This window comes from Chlamydotis macqueenii, chromosome 6 (genome assembly GCF_036417535.1).
Source record: "Chlamydotis macqueenii isolate bChlMac1 chromosome 6, bChlMac1.mat, whole genome shotgun sequence".
NCBI classification, from domain to species: Eukaryota; Metazoa; Chordata; class Aves; order Otidiformes; family Otididae; genus Chlamydotis; species Chlamydotis macqueenii.
This window is the reverse complement of record NC_141561.1, coordinates 501434-528440: the sequence shown is the minus strand read 5'-3', so window position 1 is coordinate 528440 and position 27007 is coordinate 501434. Positions and strand designations below refer to the sequence as shown.

The window sequence follows — 27007 nt, the reverse complement described above, 5'->3', positions numbered from 1 at the left end:
GCTGCTCCCTGTTCATTTTTTAGATTTTATTTTCTGAGTGTGACATTTGGAAACAAATACCATGAATATGAAGGCTAATTGCATGCTTTTAAGCAGGTTAAATAGACCGAAACACGTGGGGCCATTTTCCCAGCTTTCTTCAGTGCATACGTTCTGCGTTTGTCAGGCTGCCAGACCAAAGGGTGAAGTCAGGCACTTTTCTCCGGTTATGCTTTAGACCTATTCCTTAATATTTTTACTTGTGATATGAGCACAATCCAAGCTATTTCAGAACTTTTCTGGTTTCTTCCCATCACTCCTCTACTCCTCATCTTGCTCTCCCCAAGAAAATTAAGATCTTGCTTTCATAGAAAATTATAGTCTGTTTTGACTACATTCTGCTTGGATTTATTTATGATAAAAATCTTTGATTATTTTAAGTAACTAAATCACACTTCCCTCATGCCATAGAGTCTGTTAACTCTATAAGGTCTGTAATCATAGTTATTGTTCCCCATCATTGCACTTCTCTTTGGTTTTCAGTGTTTCCAAATATCCCGATTGCATCAGTGAAATAAGGTAAGCAGGCCTGCTCCAAGTTTAATTGTAAGGCAAATTCACTTCTTATTAATTGACTGGGCTACTTAACCCCCCGACTGTAAAAGCCAAAAGTAATGAAGGGGTGAACGGCACAGCAGAAGTAGTGAATTGGGTCTGAACTGTGATACCCAGCCATGCAACTCCCCACTGGCTGCCGTGCGACGTGTGTGCTGCTGAGGGCCGGTATTGTGCAGATGGTGCCTTTTCTTTCCAGAAAGACTTCGTTTTTTTCTTTTAAGATAGAAAATAGTTTCCATTTACTTGACTCGGAGTTTTTCTTGTACAATAATCTTGCCACTGATCTTTCATCGTTGCTACCTACCTGCAGAGTCACGTGTGAGCCTTGGTACGCAGACTAATGCAGACCTACGTTGATTGTCCGGTGTGCATGTAACCTACTAACGGTGGTAAGCTTTCTGAGCCAGATCTATTTAGTTGGCATTTCATTGTCCCAGGAAGATTTAAATTAGCTTCAGATAACAAAATAATAGACTGAAAGCATCATAGGCTGTTATTTGCTTCTTTGAATCTGCTAATACTCTTCAAAAACGAGGGAGGCAGTCATTCCAACTGAACAGCTATGTGCTGGACTGATTTTTGCTTCTCGTTTTAGGCAGTTTCTTCAGGATCAAAACCACAAGATTTAGGACACCATCCCCAGTTCGCATCTTTCATGCTGTAGAGTGTATATATTATGTTCATTATGTTAGTTTTCTTTTGGTTGTGTTGGTTTCCTTTATTTATGTATTTTTTTTACACATTGTGTCTTGGTGGTATACTGATTAAAATTATCTGTACAGTGTATTTGTTGATTAATCTTCCTCTCTGCAGTTTCAGACTGAATGTGTCGAAGTGGGGAAAGTGGGGAAGCAATAGGGCATGATTTCATTTCATTGTTCACTTGCAGTTTGGCTTTTAGGTCTGTTTCTAAATATCTGGAGCATAAATTTAAGCTGAATGTTTCTAAAATGCATTGTATTCATAGTTTTGCATTCGGATTGATACTCCAACTCCACTGAGAAAGATAGAAATTGTTACGTTTTTGGAAAAGTGGATGTCCTTAGGAGAAGGTGATGCGAATTTGGAAGTGATAGTAATGGTGCCCTGGGAAATTAACTACTTTGTTTCTGCTTTTCTAGTAACTGCAAATATAGGAGGAACTAAAGAGGAAAAAAGAGGAATTAAACTTCAAAAGCAGGGAGTTCAAGGTTATTCTGATGAGAACAGATTGAGAAGGTGTACAGTGACTCAACAGCAGACTTGGACGCGTCCTTTTGTGTAACCCCCACGGAGGACAAGTGAAAGGGGCGCTGACCTCAGTGGAACAGTTACCCTCACCGAATGCCAGAGAACAATGGGAAACCAGTGCTTAACGTCACCCTGTCCAAGATGATCTAGCTTGTAAAAAGCCTAAATAAAAATGGGATGAATCCTAACTGAATTAGGCTTATTCTCTAAATAGGCTGAAAAGAATCCTAGCCCCTAAAAAGGTACTTTTTAAAAAAATTGTGGTCTGTACTCCTGCCTGCATGAGAAGCATCCACTATGAACAAGTTAGGCAATGTCAGTCGTACATGAAGCTCACAGCTCTCAGCAGCCACAGCTGAAATTTTGGTGAACTGATACATAAAAGAAGCGGTATGAAAGGACAGATAAGAGATGGTTCTTTGACTTTTATTTTATCTGTCCGTGTGCTACTACACTCCACTTTAAAAAAAAATATATATATTAAAATATGCCTCTGAAGTCTGCTTGTCTCTTCAACAGCTTTGTGCATTCTGTCATTGACCTTAAGGAGTGACAATGAAAAAGAATAAACCGAGTTTCTTGGTGCCTAGGTTAATGAGGTGAAGTGGAAACACACAGTGACTAGAGAGCAGTAAAGCTTTAAAACATCAAGAGAAGGAAAAACAAATCTTTTGAGATTCTTACTGAGATTTATTTGTTACGTAAAACAAGTTAAGCTTAGAGTCATTTAGCAGATTAAGAATAATTATTGAAATTCCCAGTACTGGTGGCCATTATGATGATAAGCATCTGGAACATTGGTAACTTTCTCATTTACTTGCTTTACTTTGATCGTTAGTATTTACAAAGCTGTTTGTTTTTCAGAAAACATAGAACAGCAGTCATATTTATCGTCTTTATGAAAGAGCTGCTACATAAATACATGCCAAGTATCTCTGTAGGAGGAGATCTGTCTAGCTCCTGAGGCGTGTGTATTTTACGGACTTTATGTGGAGATATTTACATTAATGCATGCTTCTCCTCTATTTATTTTAGTTTGAAGATCAGACAATATATTTTTAAATGTTTTTCCTCTGATTAAATAAATAAAACAGGAATGGTTTTCACCACAGGTGTATCAAACAGGATGTGAACTTCCAGACCTGACCACGTAAGTTATACACAACGTAGGCAGGAGCAGTCATAGTCTCAAAGGCAGGCAGAAATCGGCAGCAAGGTTCTTCATTTGCTCACAATTAGCATCATAGTGGTATTTTGTGAGTTCCTTTATCCAAAGATATCATTTTATTAGAGATTCTAAATATTTTATATTTAGATGCATTTAACTTACAGGGCATTATCAGTTTAAAATGCATGTATTTTTTAAAAATATGGAGTTTTCTTTATGCTTTTATCAGGTTTTTCAGGCTATCAATTAAAAAAAAGTTAATATTTACTTAGCTTTCTTTATGGCATGTTAATTAACAGTAGAGTTGATAATTACATCACAATTAGACATGCCAGTGTAATCATCCTAGACGTACTATTTTCATAAAACCTAATCAGGTATGCTTAAAATGTGTCACTGGAACGTTTTTGAGGACTTCTAGATTAAGCCCAGAACAACAGCTCTGGCTGGGTTTTGTGAACATGCTGTAGGACAATCCAATCCACACCAGACATCCATGCTGAAACCGTACTGCTAAAAGCAAACAAACAAATAAAACTGAAGTGACACCCAGACTTGGAGCATGCACCAAGTACTCAACTACCGCACTGACAGTTTGCTTCATTGAGCTCCACAGACCCGGTCCAAGTTTCAGCAGAATATCTGGAATAGGTTATTTCCCAGAGTAAACGTTAACTGTCAAAAGCCTGTGTTCTCGGTTTTCAGAAGAAAACACGGAGGCTTCTCTGAGACTTGTGTACTTTAATTTCAAACTGTCATGAGCACAATTTCAATTATGGCAGTATTTAAAAATGAGCAGTGCCAAAACAAAGCACCCATAGCACTACATCCCAAAGACTTTTTATCAGCTATTTCAGCAGTTAGAGCATATACAGTAAGTGAAAAGCAACAGCACGCATTTTTTCCAATCAAAGAAGCCAGACTTCTAAGTCTTTAGAAAGTAAACCACCTAGAGATGAAGAGCCTAAATACAGAAAACCTGTCATACTTTGTTTTTCCCTTAACCTTGCATGTTGTCAAGGAGGGTGTTTGAACAGAAAGGATTCATTACATCTTTCTAAGTTCTGCATATGTTTAATAAGTTTACTCAAAAAGTAACAATGCTTTGTGAGATTTTAGCGTAATTTTGTTTTACCTCCCTCTTATGGAACAGTTACATTCTCTGTATAACTTTCTGGCGAAAAGAGAAAAAAAGAAAAAAAAAGCTGGAAAAGTATATTTTTTCATTCTTCCATGGCCTAAAGCTCACATCTCCCATGCCATGACTCACATCTGGACTGACACCAATGCAGAGTTCCTGTGGATGCATCACTTTCTAAAAAAATAATGGACATAGGAATTAAGAAATTTGTACTACGTCAGCGTACTCAACTAGAGTGTACTACTTATCCTATAAAAAGGATTGACTGGTATCAGTCAGTCTCACATGTAACAGTGGGGTGCCTCCTGCTTTAAACTGACTTGCTGCTTCTGCACTATACTGTCTGCTTAAATGCGAGCTCTGCAATAGAGTTTATGACAGTAAATAAGCTTCATGTGCCCCTGATTGATATCAAGTTGTAATACCAATTGTTTTGCCATTAAAATGAAGGTTAGGAAAGGTATATTCACAATAACATACCATCCATCCTACACAAACCTACACCAGGTAGGCTACATATCCAAGTACCCTCTAGATAGCTCCACCAAGGAACTATTAGGAGGGTGGAGCCTCCACACAGAGCAGAAAGCTCAACGTTTGCTCATCCACCGTGAAGTCTGTCACTGTACATATTTTCAAATAGGCTCTTTCCCCATAGCAAAAAGGATTTAGTAATTCAAAGAACAATGGCGATGACGATCTGTACTAAAATACTTTGCCATGCTATGAATCTGCACATTAAATCTTCAGTGACACGTTGGCTCATGCAAGCAACTACAACAATGGTTTCCCTTGTCTGTGGAACCTAGTGAGTTTAAGAAAAAAAAAAAAAATAGAGAGTAAAGTTGAAAAAGAAAATTGAGGAACTAATCACATCTATAGACAAGCTCCAGAGGGGGATGTGAGGACAAGAAAAAGTATCAGAATAGCATAACTTTATGGGGTTTTAAAAAGAGAATGCAATAGCTTCTCAGAGATACCATCATATGTTAACTGCCCATTCCGATGTTGAACATGGGCAGTCGTACATAATATTCAGTTTTCAGTTCTCTTTATAGGTTCGAAGCATTTCTTTCTGCTCAAACCACATGAAAAGCTGACTCAACTCCTATGCATTATTTAAAGATATGGGGAGTACTGCCACAGAGTGAGGGCAAACTAGTTAACACAGACAGATGACATCTCAGGTGTTGAACACATCCTTTCTGAGCGCAGGCCAGGAAAAGTACCGAAAGGCAGCATTCACTGGGAAGGTATGCTATTAAACTGCAAAAATAGAAACTTCTTGCTTCTGCGGTGAGTCTAGGGAATAAAAGTGGTTACAAAAAACTGTAATGGGTGTGGCAGCAGCTAACAACAAGCAAGGTCACAACAGCTGTCTGGTCCAACTGCCTGCAGATGGTTCGTGCAAAGAGCACTAGCCTGCCACAGGAAGAAACAAAATTCAACTTTTTTTTTTTGTCATGCCAATAGAGATTGATAGTGCTGTAAAAAGCAAAGCTGTCTTTGGGAGACTACAGCACTAGCATTTCTACAGACATCTGAAGGGCTGGATCAGCTTGTCAGGGTCAGCTGCTTCACTGACCTTAGCTGTCAAGTTGACAGGTCTGAATCCTAGAGCAGGCCAATAATCTCAGGTACCGTAAATCCTTCCTACTTCAGAGCACCCTAAATATCAGTTGATATTTTATACATACCATTTTTTTTAATACTAAACATCACCTTCTAGTCTGTTCTACTTTATATGAATTACATGCAAAAGAATAAATATCCTGCTGCTTGTGTTAATGTGGTAATTTCCAGCTAGCTCTTAAAGTCTTCGTGTGTTTGGGTTTTTTTGACTAGGAAGAGTGTGAAGTGAATTACCTACCTGTCCAATAGCACAAACTGATCACATGCTATGAGAAGAATGCTCTCCATTAAGATTAAATATAAAAGATCTCCAGATTAAGCTTATAATCGAGTCACTGCATTGTAGCACAGCTCACTTGACTAGATCCTAAAATTATTCAAAAAGTTACGTAAATACAGAATCTGCCTGTGCATCCCCAAAATGGCCAGAGAGATCCAAGAAACAGAGATCATGATATCACATGAAATGCTGAATTACTACTGTTGATAATGTCCCCTCTGCCCAGAAATCAATCCTTGTATATGAACGCTCAATAAGGGAACAAAATACACATTCCTTCATTTTGGCTGTAAATTCTCCAGGACACTCATTGATCCAAAGCCTATTCAGAGCTCTCACTCATCGAGGGGTTACCATGTTGTTTTAGAAGAGAATTTATCTCCTTTCAAATATTGCACACAATTATAAACCCATTCTATGAAATGGGGATAAGGCCATTCAACAATTATCAAACAGACATTTTAGTTTGAATTTGTCTAGCTTGCTGATAGTATTAAACATTCAAACATTGGAAATGGAAAAAGAAAAACTTTAAACATTTATAGGTATGTTGACCCCTGCTCATGCCTGACATGCTAAGGGCTACAAAGGATATTCTACTCGATTCGCGTGATTGTTACTCTCTGCAACATCCACCCTGTTCCACTGGTCACCACTTATGAATTTTGACAAGGGAGCTTGTAAAAAAGACCAAGCAAAACCACTCTCAGCTGTTTTTAAAAACTTTTTAACATAAGTAAACTTGTAAGTACATTTGTTTTAACAAGGTTGAAAATTACCTATATTTGAAATCAAATTTACAACCTGAGAAGAGCACATTGACTTAACATATTGCACAAAGCACCAAGTCACTCTGAGTACTTTCTGCAGATCTAGCTGCCAAGCAATTTTCTTTGCCTCAGTGATTATCTTCCCTAATCCGAGTGGTTTTAAAATCATGCGCTAGACATGGTGGCAGTTAACAAGCAAGGTCAGAAGGCCTGGTTGGTCCAACTGGCACAGAAGGTGTCGTGCAAGTCGCACTATCCTGCTGTAGTGCTAGAGGGACACGCTGGCTGGACGCTATAGCGCTATAGACACAACCTGTCCCTCTAGCACTACAGCCGCTGTCCTGCTACATACAGGGACAAACATGCCAACACGAATACTTCTCTTCAAATAGCATGAAACTGTCCTAGTCATGCACAGGGGTATAAGTTGTGTTGTTTACAAAGCCTGTGCGTTAAGAGGAGATATGAAGAGCTGGGAAAGCTCATTTCAGCTTGCCAGCTCTGTTGGCACTACAAATGGTAAAATCTTCTGCTTCATGATCACCATCTAGTGGCAGTTTATCTATACAGTTACATTTGGAGAATAGCAAGTACTCAGCACAGTACAGACAAATACTGCACTTTCCCAGCAGCATGTAAACCAGGTCACAAGGAGGACGTACTTCCCCAAGACTTCTATGTCCACAGTCTGCAGCACACGTTGTTTACATAGCATAAAATGTATTACTGTCCTGTACAGGCTGATCCAGTTCCTAGTCTGATGGGGAAAAGAAAGGAATCCTTGTGTCTCTGTTTCCTCCCCACTTTCTTCCAAGTGACTGGCACCTCACAAGACAGAAGGACTAACCCACTCTGTCTGTACAACATTGCCTTTGAAAAAGCTAATCAGGTAGCAACTAGAGAGGAGACTTGCAATCTTCACCCTTACACTCAAACAAGGAACAGCTGTAATCTAGCCTGCAAGATGAATCTCCCCATAACTACTGTAACAACACAAACAGGAAAAAAAGGTGTACTAAAACCAATTCTGATTATTCCATTTTAGCACCTTTGTCTAATTTTTATGATGTTCTGCAAACACTATAAATTTTCCTCTTGTTTAACTTCCATTTTTATTCCTCTATGTAAATACAGCAACTACATTTTAGCTCCATACCACTACAACGTTACCCCAACCCTGCTATAAATGATAACCTGCCGAACAAGAACAGGGGCAATTAACAGGTCTCTCCCTCCGTTTTCCCGTTTACTGATGTGCTTCCAAGGAGCATCTTGTAGTCACTAGTGTTTCAGAAAGCTGCTATTCCAATGGCAATTACTGGAGAATGTGAATCAGCTTCTACCCACCATGAAAAAAGGTTAATTTCTTGTTTACAGCTGGGTCCTGTACGAAGTTACCATTCGATTCCTGCATATCCCGTGCCCTCTAGTGGCTAGGCCCTCCAATACAAAAAGTTGCTTTTGCATACCTGCTCAGAAAAGCAGCTATAATGACAAGTAGTTTGCAGTTGGCTAGCTCCAAGGAGTTCAATATCACATGACATATAAAACCTGCAAGACACTAAAGTATATTTTACTTTCCTTTGCTTCCCACCACTAAGCTGCTTTCTGAGGGTGAAGGTCCAAAGCCATGCTCAACAGCAACAAAACGCAGTGAATTCTCATGTTTAACCTTTGAGGAAACAAGTGTTGCTGTTATGATATGACATGAAACCTGTGTAAGGGCTTCCACACAGCTCACTGTGTAGCAACGTAATTCCTTAGAATGGATTCACTTATTCCACTACTCAGTAACTATTTTTTGTTTAGCAAGGACACTTAGGTGGGTAAAACACATGATCACAAAGGTGTTGGGAGCGACGAATATCAGAAGCCACAGGATTGAGAAATAAGGGACTTTCTAAGAGAAGGAAAGCAAGATCGAGGACACCTGGTGGTGGGAAAAAGATAAGGGACACCTGATGGTGGTTAGAGGACCTGTGGGTATAAAAGCACGGAAATGGAAACAACAGTTGGCTCTGCCTAGCAGGCAAGGAGGTCTGTGACTGTGTTCCTACAACCATGCTGCAACAGTCTAAGGCTATGCTCTGACACAAAGGTATGTCTTTCTTGTTATCCTGTCAAGAAAGTTTGATTCTATAACCAAAAATTAGCCAGTAAGGTGTATCTTCTCCTTAATGATATTGCCCTTTACCTTCCAGCATTATCACACAGTGCCTGGACATTTCTCTTTCTCTTGTCATCTGTGAAACAACTGGCATCCAGGTCAGAACCTGGACTTGAACTTTTCAAGCTTCCTACAAAAAAAAGGTAAGCTTTACAGATGTGAAGCCAGACTTCCTACAGATTTTGTCAGATGCATAATATGTGCACTAGGGAACAATTATATCAGTATAAAATCACTGAACATATGGCTGCCTTCACTAATTGATCTTCTCCATGCTTTAGTTACTTAACAATAATGGTATCTGCAACATCATTAACCTTATGCTAAACTACTATAAACAGATAATAAAAAACCAGGACAGAGAACTAAAAAAATTAATGTATATATTAATAAAAATAAGTCATATACCTGCACCAGAATATTTGTCTCCATCATTCTTCTGCAACATTTAAAAACAGCTAAACTGATTCAATTGAAAAATGTATTGCCTATCTGTAACTGAGCTTAAGAAAATAGCAGCAGTATTTCACCATTCAATTACCAAACATAAAAACTAGGAGTTTGTATCAGTAGCCACAAATTAGTAATTATGACATTTGAAGATGAGCAATACTGGCCACAAGTGTTAAAGGAGAGTCCAGGAAGACCCTTGTGCCCTAGTCACGGGATTCAGACCGGAACCCCCTGCTTTCTAAACTCCTTCCCAGGAGGGAGCCTGGGTGCAGCTGGATCCAGGCTTAGCCCCAGCTGCGATGAAGAGTTCTGACCTTCGGTTCCATCACACAGTTGATTTCAGCTTGAGCTGGGCCCCTCCTGCTAGAGACCCTGAACAAAGAAACCCCTGGGCAATGACACCCTTCACAGTCCACACCCCCGTGCACTCTTCACTGTCTGGCGACAGTTAGTACTTTGCTCCTCAGCCAGTCCCCTCCTCATCTCTTGACAGGCCATCTCCTTATCTTCAAAGCTTGCAGCTGGTTGCTAATTTCCTGGTTGCCAGGGTGGCCCCCAAGGCCCCTTAGTTATCAACAGCTTTGTTTGTTATCTGCTACCTGATTTGAAGGTCTCTTTCATTGAGTCATGGGTTTGGTTCCCCTTACCTTGTAGATGTATGGATGTCTCGTGCACCTTTGTTACCTCTTCTGCACACCCATCCCTGCTAGCTCACTTAAAATTCACTTATGCTGAGTTTTAAACAAGGCCTACTCATGCTAAGCTATATGCAAGCTACAATTCAACCACACTTAACTCTAATTTAGCTTACCTCTAAGCAATCACACAATTAATTTTAACATTCTGTAAGCAAACTTATTTTAATCTCCAACAATAAGGTGGATAAGGGAAAATACTGCAGAGTCACGAGCAAAGATTTAACACAGATATGAATCAAAACATGATACATGAGGAAGATACTCGATATGCCCGTGTGCTGATGTGCTCATTTTAGATGTATAATTATGCTAATAGCTACTAACTAGATTAGATCAGTAAGTAATCAGACAGTCTGCTCTGGAAGCATGCTGATTCTTGATTCTGTGAAGTGACTTCTCTAACTTTGCAATCAGGTAGTAACTTGCCTGTAGAATGTAGATTCTAAGAAGGAATTGTCGTAAAAGGCGAAAGAGTTCCAGAGCGCTGAGAGCACCACTCAGAAAGCGTTCCTATGACTACTGTCTCTTTATCACAGTTAAAATTCTGTGTCTGCTCCCAGGCTTTCCCACATCTGCCATTATGAAAAAACCTGCCACTTTCTAAAGATACATAGAACCATTACGCTATAAATTCCATTCCTAATTCAGTCATTCACAGCCTACTACCATTCAAAGAAATCTATCCCCAGCATCAGATGAACATCTCTGAAGTCTAATATTTATGCAATTGAGACTTCAATGGAAATAGGACTAGGAAGGGCAGGAAAAGGAAGAGACTTCAACTGCACTATCCTGTGGTCACAGAAGAATCATTCTCTCATTCATTCCTCTCACGCAGACAAACCAATCTAAATTTCCAACAGAAAAAAAATCTAAATAAATTAAAGCATTAAATAAAATCAGATTTACATGCTGATGTTACGATACTTTAATAGTGCTAAGGGCTTTCCTGTCAAGAACAAGGTACTCTGACAAGTGCTACGTCGATATGATTTCCCTTCACAACAACTTCTGGTTTAAGTATACAAGTGACAGAAGTATTGAAGTAAAGAGAGAGAGTGGAAGAAAACAAAAAAAAAAGAAATGGTGAATTATATTTAATGCCCTAAGAAATGCACAATATCAACTTACTATTTCTTGTTTAAACTAAGTTCCCATGATTTTCACAAGAATTTCTGGAACATATGTACAATGCACTAAACTTTATTATTTATCATTAATGCTTTAGGCAGCACACCAAATCTGTATTACATGACTGCCTTCTGTGGTAAGTTATGACATTAATATGAAAATCCCTTACCACTGAACAAATATGTCAGAAAAAGTTTATTTTGTTATCTCTCCTTCAGATTGTTTTATCTGAAAGAATTTCTTTCCCCAGTCAAAATTGTGGTTGTCCATTTCAAGCTAAACACTTATTGTCAGAGACATGCAGTATTATTGACTTTAATATTTGCAAAGTTGCTTTTCTAGGGAGGAAATTGCTGCATTTCAAAGCTATTTCCTGCCTCATACATAGAGAACGAAAGTATCAAACAGATCTCGTTTAGACTGGATGCCCTTTAACTTTTTCTGCCTCAAAAATCCAAGCCAACAGTAGCCATCCATAAGGTAGCTGTTGTGCTATAAATCCCTAGGGCTTTCCTACGCTATGTTCTCTTCTACTTCTTTTCCCCCTTCTTCTGAGTCCACTTAATCACATCCTATTTTTACATTCTCTCCCTCCTTTTATTTTTAATTGTTGAGATCCAAGAATAAGACCATCCCCCAAAATCATGAGACTAATGATTTTTCTTCTTTCAGGTTTTGCTTTCAGAATCCCTAAAGAGCTGATTTTTGTGATGAAATGCTTTGGCACAGCAAAGCAGAACGTGTTTACAGCATACTAGAAAAATCTCTTTGGCTTTATGTTTTATGGTTTCAGCAACTGCTTGCAGATAAAATTATCACAATCTCTCTACAAGGCCTGCAGGTCTTGCTCTCTGACTCAGGGGTTATTCTGGCATGAGTCAGGGAACTGTGAGCAATGCTTTCAGAGCTGTCTCTAAGCCACCAAGTATTGCAACGCAATAAAATAGCAAGTGTTGGTACTACTCTAGTACTGCTTTCTGTTCTCACTCCGCAGCACACATGCATAGGTATGCACACAAATGCATACCCACACCTCCCTTTTCTGACTTGTCTGCTTCGGGATGTCTGGTTCCTACTCCATTCCCTCCATACTAAGAATGGAGTAGGAAGTACCTGCTACTCTACCTGTCCATCATGGCACACTATGCCTAGGAGCCTGAAGGTACTATTATCTTAATACAAAAGGTTATAATTACTGACAGGTTAAAGAAAATGCCAAAACTTGTGATGAAGATTTCTTCAGCCACAACATGGCTCACAACATAGAGGGCAAACATTAAAACATACATCCTTAATGGAACTTTTTGTTTTAAATACTGAAAATGAAACTGTGGAGAAGTTTAGCAAATAAATAATTCCAGATTAGCTCTATGTACTTCCAGTTCTTACATTTCATTGTACAATTATTATAATCAGACATTTCACTTGGGTGATGCTATAGGGCACTTATTTTGGACAATGCCATTTTATTTATTAATGGTACAAGAAACTTCTTTTGCTCTCACAAAATGAATAATGGACAATATAACATTAATAACAATAATAATATTTTAGTGAGAGCTATATGCTTGAATATGCTTCATTATTTTAAAAAATATTGGTCTAAGACTTTGATCTCCGCGCCTCTGTGGGGGTGGGGGGCCCCTGGGCTGCAGGGGAATCTTGCCCAGGAGCATTACTGCTCCCCCTCCTTCACTGACCTTGGCGTCTGCAGCCGTTCCTCTCACAAGAAATTCTTCACAATTGGCTCAGGCAGACACCTCTCAGGATCTCTTCACTTCTCATCTCCTCTCCACTTCTTGCAGCCGGGGCGGGCTGAGTCGGGCCCAGTCAGTCGCCCGGCGGGAGGCCAGAGGGTGAGGGGTGCAAGGCCCACGAGGCTCGCGCCTCCCCCTCTCTGCCCCTGCTCAGCTGCTTCACATCTTCTTCTCGTCTCCTTTTTTTTTCTGTTTTCCCCTTTTTAAATATGTTATCGCAGAGCCGTTATCAGGAAACATTCTGCTACCAATCAGCTCGGCCTTGGCCAGCAGCGGGTCCGCCCTAGGCCCGGCCGAGTCCACTGGACAAAGGGGAGCGACTTCCAGCAGTTTCCTACAGCAGCTGCCACCTTAGGCCCCCCCACTAACAAAACCAGGACAAGGTTCTAGTCTATGTCGTCACTGAAAGAGGTCTAGCAATAGCATAAGCTGAAACATGTTAGAAATATCTGTACTTTCAGCCAACTGCATGGCAAACCTCCCACAATGCATGTGTGCTAACACTTGTTTCTTCAGATCTTCAACAATGTTTTCTATGCATCTTCCCATAGCATTTGCTGACAAAGGAATGCATTTTTCTTTGTCTCTGTATTGTTTTCCATGTACTCTTTCAGCCATTTTTACCACAGCAGAAAGAAAAATAATTTCCACAACGGCATGTGCCTTTGGTTCCGACGGGACGGGAACGCCAAACGAGGCGTCCTGCAGCACTGAGACTGCCCGCTGTGCGCCAGGGCGTGAACGCCTACCAGAGCCCTTCCCTCAGCCGGGGCACCAGCAGCAGCTGAGGGACTTCTCCACCCAGAAACTGATTTGTCACTGAACTTAGAGCACAGAACTGTATCTGCACTCTCTAGCCCTCTGTCAAATGAGGCCAGGAGCGCCCGGGGCGTTCAAAAGCTGTCATGGGAAGGAATATATCCAAACACACGAGCCGAATGCATGACCTCGGCTTTTGGAGGAAAAACAGCTTTAAAAAGGTAACCAAACAACAAATCAATAAAAGCAATGGTAAAATTCGAAAAACAACAACAAAAAACTTGACATACACACAAGTGAGAAAAATTCTAAGCTAAATACCACGGAAAGTAAAATAGACCAAAGGAAACTTTGAGCCTACAACAGTGATTTTAAAAGTCTATGCTGAACAACCACGACAAAACAAGAAAAGCGCAATGAAGACAGGGCGACCGGGGTGCGGGCTGACGAAGGTGGCAGAGGCTTCCACCAGAACGGGGACAGCCGTCCCCCCGCACTAACGCCCCGGTTAACTGCCTCCCGTCCTCCCTTCCGCCTGGCTCACGGATGCCCTCGGGCCGCAGCCTGTGTGTTTTCCGCGCTGCCCCCTCGCCCGGAGCAGCCCTGGCCCACCGGCGGGAACACCGCGCGGGACCCTCTCCGTCCGCGCCCCTCCGCGCCCGCCCCGCCCCGCCCGGGCGGGGACCGCTGACCGCCCGCCGCCGCTCACCGCAGCGCTGCCTCGCGGGAGCCACTCCCACTCCCGCCCTCGCGCCGCCGCCGCGCGCCCGCCCCCAGCCGCAGAAGGGCGCTGCCGAGCGGCCCCCGCGCGCCGGCGCAGCTCCCTCGGCCCGCCACGGCGCGCAGCAGGCGCGAGCCGCCGTTCCCGCCGCTGGGCGGGCGGCCTCCCGCAGGTAGGGGCCGGGGCCGCCCCCCCGCCCCCGCAGGTAGGGGCTGGGGCCGCCCCGTGCGGGGAGGCGGTGGGAGAGGCGCTTCCCCTCCCCTCCCCTCCGCTGAGAGGGCAGCCACCTGCCCCCGCGCCGCAGGGCTGCCGTGCGGCGACGGCCTGGCGGGTCCCGGCCGCCGAAATCAACCGCTCTCGACAGAGGCGGCTCCTGGTAGCGCCTGGCATCCGCCGAGCCGGGCCGCGCTGCCCCGCCGCAGCCGGCGCGCCCGCGGGCTCCTGGGCTGCCCCCGCCGAGGCCGGTGGGGGCTGTGAGCGGCGCCGGCAGCGCGGGCTCGGGAGGACGGGACCGGTGGGCGCCGACCGGGCGAGGCCGCCCCGTCCCCTGCTCGCGGCGGGGGAAGGACGGAGCGGGGTCGCGGGGTCGCGGGGCCCGGGGCCGGACCCGCTGCGGGGGGAGCGTTCCGAGGCGCCCGTGTACCTTAGCTCGCCCCGGGGCGGCAGGAAATCCCGTCGGTGGTGCTCAGCCCGTTCCACGAGGCGTCCCTGCTCGGCGGCTGAGCTACACCCGCGCCAGGAAATGCGAGCTGAACCGCTTCGCTTTGGGTCTGGTGGAGCAGGCGGCGTGAGGTTCTGCGCGCTTAATCGGGAACGCCTTACCGAGCAGTAGCGAGAGAAATGGGTATCGGTGTCCGAATTAAATATATTTTTTTTAGTGTTCCAGTCTTATTCCTCACCTCCTGTCGCAACGTGAAAAACTTCCCCTCCTCCCTTCTTGGAGTTCTCTCCTGACCGAACGAGGCCTTTGCGTACGGGCTGGCCCGTCCAGCCTGGTGCGCTGCCCGACGGCTGGTGCGTAAGGGCGCCGTGCGGGGTGGGTAACGCACGCCTGGCTTTGCGGGAGAGTCTCTAAATGCACACAGGCGGTGATCCGCTGCCACGCTCGCCTGTTCGTTAGTTTGTGGAGCTAGGATCTCAAAACACAGAGTTAGCGTTAGTACTCGGTTTCTTCCCCGCCTGTCCTGCGTACGTGCACAGAGCTGATGCAGAGTTAGCCTTTACAACTGTCGGACAGTCGCTGCTTAGCCTAAGCCAGTTAGGGTGTCATCGTTGCCTCCCCCACCCCGCTTCATTAAGAGCAGTTATTGCCCGAAGAGCACAAGGCATAACTTGTGTGTCTCATCGAACCCCTAAAGTCTGTTTTGTTTTCTCGAAAGTTTATTTTTTTTAAGCATGCCTTTGCATGAATTTGTGATGCAGTTTTTTTGCAGCTTCACTTTTCTCTAGCCCTTTCCTGGATTTTTGTGTCTATGTGTCTGTCAGGGACCATGGAGTTGCACCTGAAAGGGCCTTTAAATCACTACAGTGACCTCGTGTGGGTACTGGTTTTTCTTAAATTACATGACAGTAAATTGCATCTTGGTGAGGCTTACGTGTCACTGCAGTGGAGGTGACCACCTCTGGCAGAAGAGTAGGGATGGCCGGAAGACGTTGTTTCAGCTGTGCCCTTGGTGAACCAAGCGGGCTGAAGGTGGACACCTGTATTCTGACCATAGCATCCATAGGAACCTCGGGACTCAACAGAGCTTAGTGCCTTTGAGGGCACTCAGTGCCATTTTGAGGGCTGGGTTGGGTTTTTTTGTTTTGGGGATTTTTATTTTTTTTTGGGGGGGGGGGAGAAGAGGAATGTTCCTCATTCCTTTTATTCTTTCTTTAAAAACATACGGTGTTTTAAATATTGCGATTAGTAAAATTTTTGTCAGTTCTTAACTCTTAACTGTTAGATTACATGGCTTACAGGGCACTTACAAAAATTAAAAAAAAATTGAAGTCTATATTAAAACTTTGACATCTCGTAATTGCTTTGAAAAAAACAAATTACAAAACAGCTTTCTGGTGCATCCATATTTAACTCTTCTTCATCCCCTGCCATGGATGGGTATGAGCAGGTTTGACAGCTGCTACTAGCACCTATTTTCAAGTCAGTAAAAAGACTGAAATAACTTTCAAAATAGAGGGAGGTAGATTTAGATTAGATATTAGGAAAAAAATTTTTACACTGAGGTTTGTAGAGCACTGGCCCAGGTTGCCCAGAGAGGCAGTGGGTGCCCCATCCCTGGAATCATTCCAGGCCAGGTTGGCCGGGGCTCTGAGCAACCTGATGTGGTGGGAGATGTCCCTGCTCCTTCCAGGGGGGACCTTTGAAGGTCCCTGCAACCCTAACCATTCTATGATTCTATGATTCTAACTCCTGTATTACTTCTAATTATAAATAACTTTTTTTTTTTTGTGGGCTTGGTGGTGGTAGAGATAATTCCTGATTGGTCACTTGATGTTTACATATCTTTTCACATTTTGGATATCTCTGTCCTTCCTGCCCACCTCCCCAACACCCCAGCTTCCCCCTTGTGCTTTTTCTAAAGCTCCATAGTGTTAAAATGTGTCTGCCTCCCTGTGTGTCTGCATCTCTTCACCCTGCTAAATTAAAACTATTTAAAGTGCTTGTATCTAGAAATCGTCAATCCTGCGTGTTTGTGCTTAGTGAAGGTCCCCAAACTAAAAGTCATGGATCTAGGTTGAGTTATGCTTTTTATCTACTTCCAGAATTTTAGTTGGGTTGCCATTTGCAGTTTGACTCATTCCTGAAAAGCCAAAAAATCTAAGCACCTAACAAGCTGTGGAAGTGTACTTGGGAAAGAATACTTGGGATAACTTGCATTGGTGTTCTGGATTAACTTGTTATAAAAGAAATGTGATGTCAAGAAGACATCAGTCTAAGATCTTGAAATATTCCAGGGTTTTTTGTGTCATGGCTTTGGTTGTTTGGGTTTTTTGTTGTGGGGTTTTTTTTTTTTTTTTTTTTTTTTTTAATTACTTTGTCATTCTTGTTTAAAGATGCCTTTCATGTTATCTCCCACTTAGGAGGACAAGGAAGAGTTTCACACCTTGTGAGCTGAGAGTATTTAGGATCTTGATTCTTTGTACTGGTAGATAATTGGAAATGGTTGATGCTTCCATCTCAGAGGAGACATCATTTTGCAGTTAGACCCCCAGAATAATTTGGATTAGTCTAGATCTCTAGTGTCTTTGCAGCTGTAAGACGGCTAGGCCATTCATTTGCTGCTTATACAGCAGTATAATTAACTGTGTGTATGTAATTTCAAAGAGAAAAGCCAAGTCTAGATATTGCAGAACGCCAGTACTGTAAGGCTGCTTTGGACGTGACTGAAGGAGAATTCTTGTTTCTAAAACTAAACCTGCAACCAGGAAATACAGGGGAAGTAATCAGATTTCATAGAAAATGAATGTTGGTTACAGATGGACACATCTGCTCCCTCAAAGAAGGCCAAATATATTTCTCATGTTACTCAGCTGAGTAATTATTGAAAGTTTTCTCCATTCCCTATTCACTCCTGCCCCCAAATATTTCAGTTTGAAAACTCTAGTCTTGATTATTCGTAAGAATAGGAACCTTGCTGTAAGATGAAGCAACTTATTCAAAATAATGAGAAATGCATACTAAGTTTGTTCTTTCTTATTCTCACATTTTTAAAAATCAAAAGACCCTCATGAACAGGGAAAAGTATTTATTTCAACAAGATGTCTTAGATAACTTTACATGTTCTTTATTCAGAATTGAATTTTCTGACATGTCTCAGAACTTAAATTGTTATTGTTAGGTCATCTGTAGCGTAATTAGTGCTAATTGGTTTTGTGATTGGCAGATATCTTAATAAAATATAATTAAACATGTTAGAACACAAGTACAAGAGAAGTATGCAACTGGTTCTTATCTGCATTATTAGGTTTATTGTAGAATACCTTGAGCAAATCCTGAAACCTTTATTGCTGTTAGTGACATTGTTTGAAAATCTGAAAGTGGTTAGAGGCTTGTTTTGCTTTTTAAAATGTAAAATGGAAGCTATTACGACTGAGATTTATGGGGAAAGAATGCATATTAACATCATAAGATGTTAAGGTTTAATACCATTAGCAGTGACCAAAACCCCTCTGACTTCTTGATTATAGTATTTGGGAGTTGATTTGAATATGCCCCGACACAGAAGTTTGAAGTCCTTGTTGGATCTCTTTGGCTTATTTCTGTGTATATGTGTGTTTAAAAGTGAATAATGGAGTTGAGTTAAATACTGAAAGATGATTTCTTGTTAACACTTATCGGGGGCATAAGTATTTTTTTCTTCTCTAAGTGTACATAATGTAGTATGTAATTCTGTAGATATTTTTACATAAATTTTATTTTCTTCTTGCAGTCAAAGCTGGAGGTATGAGAGTGTCTAAAAAGCAAGAAAACGGACCTGTTGAGAAAAAGGCTAAATCTCCAGGAAAAGAAAAGACAAGGTATTGCACTGCAGGGCTTGTTCCCTCCTGCCCCATAACTGAAGTTCATAGGTATCATGGTTGAAAACAAAAACAACTCTTAATCTCTGAAGAGTTTAATTCTTAAATTAACTTGTGCAATTTATAGCTAAAGGGCAACTTTGAGGTACTAATTGACTTTAAAAACAACCAAACCAACCAACCAACCAAAAACAAAACAAAAAAAGCCCACCCAAGTTCAAAACCAAAGGATAATGCTTTGCATCAAAAGGCAAAGGCTGAATCTCTTCTCTATCGTCATGTGTTATGGAACAGAAATTAAAACAATGTGTTGCCTACCTGTACCTAATAAAGTCATGGTCAAACAGTTTCCAGTGAAGTAAAAAGCCATTTTAGGCTGTCCTCATTCTGAATGAAATTAAACCCACAAAGAGTCTATTATCTGCTGTATAGGCTACGTCTCCTATTTCAATCTGAAATCTAATTTGGCTTTTCCTGTTTTCTACTTCATAAGCTTACTCAAGCTATTTTGCCCCCAAAAGAAGGCATACTCCTGCTTTTGAATAAGGTAGCAGTGACTGGTTGAAGTGGTCATCGAAACAACTATTTTCTTACAGCTTTCTCAAATAAAGACTGAATTTTTTTTTTCTAAAATGCATGCACTTTTCTTAAATATAACTTGACCAATGTAAGGATAAGAGGGTAAAATTTTAATGACTTGTAGTGTTCCTGAAATTGCATTAGAGTCCAAATAAAAAATGGAACCCAGTGTCTAAATAGGATTTAGACACTCAGGTTTTTGCTTCTGTTGCAATTTTCAGCTTTCTCAGTGGCCACCCAGTTTAGATGCTCCTTATCTCACCACATACCTTCTTTTTTTGCACAAAAAGTTCCCATCAAGAGCCTACAATTCTTTTGCAGCATACCTAGTTATTGCAGAGTACCTAGCACCCTTCATAATTGGTGTGATGTTCAGAAACCAGTCAGTGCAATGCTAACGTTTTGTTCAAAGGAGCCTGATCCAGTGATTTGCTCTTGGAACAAATCTGCTGTGTCCTGATAGCTACGCCCTTGCTGTGCACGGAAGCGGTGTACGTATACTCCTCCAAATGATGAGTAGGCTATTTGTGAGGAAATGGAAGACCTGAATTTTAGCCTGTTGTCAGCTAAAAATGGTATGTACCTTGCTGTGTCACTTGCCTTCACCAGTGAGCTAGATGCTTGCTGGTGAAGATTCGTAGAAAAAGACTTCAGATTTGTGAGGATAAGACAAAATGTAATGGTTAAAGTGCTGTGCCTGGGCCAGTTAATTTAAATTTCCACTCAGCATTGTAACTCCTGTGCATTTAATATCTGTGTCCCTTTTGTCACTGTTCAAAATAATGCATAAGTTGGAACTGGAACTTGGATATCCTCCTAATGAGTGCTCCTGCACCTCGTGTACACTTTTCTCTAGCCATCTAAAACATTGAAATTTTGTTGCTCAGTGGCCCAGCTCCAAGAGGAGGACACCGTCTGATCTTGTAGACTCTTGTGAGCAGGAGATGAGGATTTCATTCCCTTTGGAATTCATTCTCTTGGAAACTGTTGAGCATTACTTTATTAGATATGGGCAGGAAACACACCTGTTGTTGCTGCAGAAGCGACTCTGTCATCTTGCTATGAAGAAGCACTTGTAAGCAAATATTTTTACCTGTAGGAGTGGGCTCTGATTTCTGTCTGGATGTAGCTGCCTCTCCTGTAGTCCCAATCTGGGACTAGTTTTATGCATAAAAAAATAAACTGAAACAAAACAAGATTAAATATTCTGTTGTATCTCTTAAGAACAGAACTCCCTTTAGGCAGCCTTTGTATTGTCCTCATAATAGCTTGCTCTGGGCTTACTGAAGAGGCCTGTCCAAACTGCGAGCAGCTCTAGAATCATGTCTTTGTTAAAGCATATCTTGGAATTACCCTGAAAGCTGTGAATTATTCCTTCCGCTACTGGGGATTTAGGGACATCAGTTACTTTTTACCTGTAAGAAAGGAGCCACCTGTACTATGGAGTTTCTGTAGTACCCAGGTATCCGTTTTAAAAGGCTGAATTAGACAGGATAGCCAAGCGGTCCAGGTGACTTTGCTCTGATTCCTACTTTTTTGTACACATTTCAATTTAAGTTGCCTATATTACTTTTGAGAAACATTTTTACCTCTGGTATTTTTGAATATCTTTAGCTGCTGTCAAGAAGGCTTCGTTTTTAGTTGAATGTCTGTGTGTACGTTGCAATCATAGTATCAGAGTATCTGACAGTAACTACAAAGTACTGTAATCTAGTAACATTGTGGGGAAACAGATTATTTTGCCAGGAATTAAAAGAGAAGCTTGTGACTAGACTGACAGCTGAACTCAGTTTTTGGACCAAGATGTGATTTTATTTTTTTCCTCTAAAATGTTGTAATTGGCTGGAAAACTTTTAAATTAACTGGGTTTAGCCATATTTAATACTGACATATTGACACTATTTCTTCGCAGGCTGCAGAAATCACCACTGTAGGTTTTTGTGTGTTTTTCTCCTCACTGGCTTGGACGACACTAACCTAAAATGCAATTTTTGGAACAAAGCTGAGCCAGTGACACTGACTTCTTTCCTATTTACTAGTTCTCTGTGCCAGAATCAGTGGTTACTCAGAATAGTATGCGTACCTTGTTGGGATGATGGATTTCGTTGTCAGGCTGCAGTCACAGAGAACTCTGTAAAGTAGTTTAGTAGCTGTCATATACAGACTCCTTGCTTCTAAGTTTCTGATTCAGATGAGATTATTTGAGAGGCTTAAAGTGGCTACTACTCAGAGCTGAGATGGGTCTTGGCAGGAGCTGAGCTTTGAGAGTTAGTTCTAAAAATAAAAAGCATGCTTACTCTAAAGTTGCTATGTAATACACACCATAATAGAATGTAACTAGATGCCTGCCAATACATTACATTTGGCTATACCTCATTGTTTAAGAGAAACAATTCAAAGTTTGGTGTGTTCTTGGATTTTTTGTTGGTTTTTAGTAGCTTGACTTGTGGGTTTTTTTTTTTTGTTTGTGCTTTTTCTGGAGGTAGAAGGTTTTTATTTTCATTGATTGCAAGTTGTCTGGGTGGAATTTTGCTGGTTTTGCTCTGTTTTCCGTAGTCATAGTTATTCAGTGGCATAAACAGACCTTGAATAACTTATATTTGTCAGTGTGGCAAACTGTATCGATTGCTAAATGGAAATTTCAGCATGAAACACATCTTGCCTGATCCACAGAATCACTAACTTAGCTGAAGCAATATCTGCTTTTCCACGAGTCACATTTGAGGTATCGGGTTCTATGTGTAAGGGTAATAAAGATTTTTCTTGACTCCATTTTAAGATACAGAGGTGTCACTGCAAATAATGATACCATCAGAAGAATATGCAATCCGCTGTTCTTCCTGTTGCTGAACTAAACTATTTCATATCCACAGATTGTTTATTTGTGGAATATTGGTAACATGGCTGTTCCTCATTGGAATATGAAGAAGTTAATGGGATAATCTTGTGTAAATTGCTGCTGTCAAAGGAAACACTCCAAAAGCAGAGGGCGAATTTTTTTTTCATGGGTCTAGATTGGAATCAAGAAAATTACAAAGTCATATTTTGTAGTTCTGGATATCAGTGCTCAGCTTCTGTGAAGCTACTCCACAGTTCAGAAAAAAAAACAAACCAGAACCCTTTTGAGATATTTAAGGATATTTTATATAGAGATTTTTATATAAAACTATACCTAAATAAAACAGCCTGCAACACAGATTTCCCATTGTTCTATTTTGAGGCAGCATACTTTTTAAAAAATATTATATAGTCTTCAGTGTGATTAAAAGGATTTAGCTCCAAAACCTAAATGTCTATTACAAAATGTTTTAATTCTGGAAAATGAAAGTGACAAGTGTTTCTGTGAGATGGAAATGCTGAATACTTTTTTCTTTTGGTTTACAGTGCTATTGCCAGTTTTTCAAAAACTCAGAACATGGAAGTCTTGCTAGCAGAAGTGCTGAGCAAAGTAAGTACATCTGGAAGAACAAGATAGGTGTTTGTCAGGGCTTCTCCATAAAGCTAAACAGTAAAAAAAAAAAAAAAAGTTTTTTTTTTTTTTAAACTGCTGTAATCTGACTTTTGTAGATTTGTCATCTACCACTAGATAATCTTGAGATGATCTTATTTCTTCAGTGGTTGTGTGGCTGAAATGCTAGATGGCTAAAATGTAACTATGCTACCCTCCTTACTCTGCTATGTTTTATTCCATTCCTATTTAACAGTAAGTAGCCCCAGGGTAGTTATGTATACCTGTTACAGAAAAGTACAGCAAGATATTACGGTGTGTCCTTTTTTTAAAGTGGTATGTCAATTTAGATTTACTGAAATCTGGGGAAGAATTATCAGTGACATAGTAAGCTTGTGGCAGAGCTGGGATTACAAGCCAGAACAAAACCTAGTCTCCAGTTCTTTGTACCACTATGTTTTAACTTCTGTAAGGGTCCAACTTAGAGAAGCAAAAAGATAGCTTCTTGAAGGAGGCGAGTAGTGTCACTGACAAGTGCACAGTGGATGCCAAGATGCTAAGCTAATGCCAAATGACTGTAAGTGATCCCCGAGACAACAGGCACAGCTTATTCCGCTGTTGCTGTGGATGCAGCTATTTCACCTGCGGCCTGACATTAGATAGTAGAGCGTATTCTTGACTTCACCCTTGGACATATTAGGAGATCATTTAAAATTCTGTGTCGCAAAGCTGTGGATGGACCCTTCTATTCATCATTATGCTTACAACTACTGTCCAGTATCTCTTGCTAGGCTGTCGATGCAGAATTTTACACCTACACTTTACAAGAGCTGATTCAACAAGCAGCTTTTTAATTTGCATGCTAATCTGAAGATCTGACAGTTACCATCTGTTTTTCATACACTTGCAGTCTTTAGATTCTGAAGCATACAAGAGTTCCTCATCCATAGAGCTTGGTAAAACATCACTTGTATCATTTCAACATAAGCCTTTCATCAGTAGATGTGATTATAGCTTTAGTATGTAGATCTTGAATTTTTGCTTAGACTTGTTTAAGGAGAACAGATACAACTCATCCTGTTTTTCTTCCACTTGCCCTTATCTCCTCTGTTCTGACCTACCATTTCCTTCTCCTGTTGGTTTCCAGAATCTCATACATGAAGCTTCTTCAGTAGTTTAGAAAGCGATAATTAGTGATCATTTGAACTTTTTGTGGAGTTAAGTTTTACCACTCTTTTTAAACTACTTCATGTGATGGAATTTAGGAAAAGAATAGCAGAAAAGCTGTATTTTATCACAGCTTTTTTTACCCCTCCTTTGATGTTACAGATGAGCCACAAAATTCATGCAGCAGCATTACAAGTGGCTCACCAAAAGCCGCAGCCTGCCTTGGAGAAGTTCATACTGCCTAAAAGAATTTACATCATTCAACAGCCACGGAAATGTTAAGATATTCATTAAAATACTCATGTTTGTCAAAAGTGAGTTTCTGTTCTAAAAAGCATTTAGCACACTGTGGTTAAATGATAAAAAGCTGTGTGCCTTGTATCTTAATGTACTTCTATTACTGACAATAAAATACTTTATAAGAATAGTTACTAAATGTACTTGGGATTTATTAAAATATCATGGCTTCTGCCTAACCTGATTTTACTAGTGTACAGTAATTACTCAACACCAAGAATTCTAACAGCTTCACTTACTGTGTGAACATGATCCTAAGAAAGCAGGTCACAACTGAAAGGCATGGTTTTTGTTTTAATTCAGGCTGAGGTGTTCCATGCTGAATGTATGCCTTGCTGAATAATAAGCATGGCTTACCGAATAACAAGAAACTTCAGAAAGTCCTGGGAAAGATGTCCATGCAGTGGAAAAAATATTTTTTTTCTTGCATTTCTTTCTGTAAGGAAATCCAGCTCTTCTGCAGAGACTCCTCTGCTAGGATCCAGGCAGTAGGAAGAACCAAGTGAAAATGGTCTGTTTGGGTGAACCCCTTTGGGGCTGGGAAGGATGAGTGAAGGAAGTACCTGACTTGGAGTTGAACCTCTGGGATGAGAGGGCAGATATGAGGGAGGAGTCGAGATGCCGAGAATGCAGTGGTTTGAATATGGAGTTTAAGGTTGTTAGAACGGGATATAAAACTGAGAAGCGATGAGACTGAGCATGGACTGGTAGTAGCAGGGTCTTGAGGGGTCAAGCTTAATAGTAGGGAGGAGCAATTGTAAATACAAGTACAGGAAGTATCCTTGAGCCTTGCCTGCTTATACTGTCAGCAAAAGATAATAGATATATTTGGTTCTGCCCAATCTAGAGGGTAATACGCTCTCCTGCTCCTAGCTGGTTGGGCAGCTCAGCTGACCTCTTGCACTGAATTTAATTCTGCTGGGACTTTTTTTTTAACGTAGTGATTGCAGATGAATATGCCACTAAAATTGTAGTCAGGGAGTCCAAACAGACTTAATATGAAAGGTGATGCTCAAAATATTCATGTTGTCAATGACGCTTCTCTTTATTCTGTGCTTTCCACGTGACTGCAGTGGAAATCTATTACAAACCTGTGAAACACTCTCTTGAATAGAGGGATCCCAGGTGGGTTACACAGCATTAGTGTTACCATTTAACACGAATGTCTGCTTCATTTCATCTATCCATAAAATGTAAATAAATTTATATGTTGATTAAAGATTAAATTATTATCACAGGAGGTGGTGATTAGTAGTATGTGCAATAAATAATTTGGTAGGAAAATTAAATTTTAGCAGGAAAAATTAAACTAGTGCTGCTCCTATGAAAAAGACTGGTTTTTCTCCCATGCTCCTAAACTGACTGGTAGCTACTTGTAAAATATTGTTACCATTATCCTGGAGAACAACAGCAATTACTTTATGGATATTTAAGTTGTAGGTATGGGATTTAGAAAATAGCTAGTTCTGCTTTTATATCATATATAGCACACTTTCCATTCCCCAGGCTGACTGTATGTAAACAACTATCAATATGAATGTAAGTTGTAAGTGATGAAACATGATTTGAGTTAAAGCTGTGCATCATGTGTGAAATGATTGTTCATGCTATCAAGGACAAAAATAGCACCATGCACTCTAACGTGTCAATGCCTAATACATGCTCCCTACAGAGAATATTAGTAAAAACTTTAGAATTCCGATCTTTATCCTTTTTGTTTCTGAAGAAAATCATTGGCTAGTGAAGAATTTTAGGATCTGATTCTGAGGGCCTTTATGAACATTACTTTCTACGAAGTAATCTGCTTCTGAAAATTTGTTTATATTCTGGCCAAGGATTTAATGCAAAATGAGATCTTGTAGGAAAAGGATTGTCTTTTCCTGGGTTATACCCAGCCTTCCCCTGGATGCTAGATTAACTAGACATCCAGTTGTTCTGGCCAATTCGTGCTTAAGGTGTACCTGGGGGAGAAACCATTTGAACACCCTTTCCTGGTGCCTGGAAGGGATGGGACGTATCCTGGCACACTGTAGAAACGGGTAACTGTGGTAAGCTGCACCCTGCTGCGAGGAGTTACTCAAATACTGTGGGAATGGAGATATCTGGGATCCTTATTTCTATCCTACATCCCTAGACTGGTTGGAAACATTACTGTCCTAGCTGTGTGCAAATTGCTCGGTGGGAATTTGACCTGATATTGCAGTGCTTCATCACTGCAGGCGTGTAAACACCCGTGTTGTGATGTAACATTAACATTGCTGAAAGTGGGAGTGAATAACCCAAAGGATCTGACTGCCCTTCAGTTAGTTCCTTATTTGATTTTGCAGTTTGTTTTGGTTTTTTAAATTAATGTTATTTAAACTATTTAAGGTCATATGTTCAGGGTAGGGATGGCATGCTCAGTGCAGAAGGTAGCTCTAGGCACTTACTTCCATGACACAAATCAGGTGGTCATACAGTCATTGCTTATGGATGTAATAGTTCCATTTAA

At 41.0% G+C, this 27007-nt stretch overlaps 1 protein-coding gene across 1 annotated transcript; it reads left to right on the top strand.

Moving 5' to 3' along the window:
* The first annotated feature begins 14549 nt into the window (after positions 1-14549).
* On the top strand, positions 14550-24646 carry DAPL1 (death associated protein like 1). The gene is made up of 4 exons (XM_086751501.1): positions 14550-14676; positions 18938-19025; positions 22989-23052; positions 24382-24646. The coding sequence occupies exons 2-4, from the start codon at positions 18952-18954 to the stop codon at positions 24499-24501; spliced, it is 258 nt and encodes an 85-aa protein (XP_086607627.1). The 5' UTR covers positions 14550-14676; positions 18938-18951; the 3' UTR covers positions 24502-24646.
* Positions 24647-27007: the final 2361 nt, after the last annotated feature.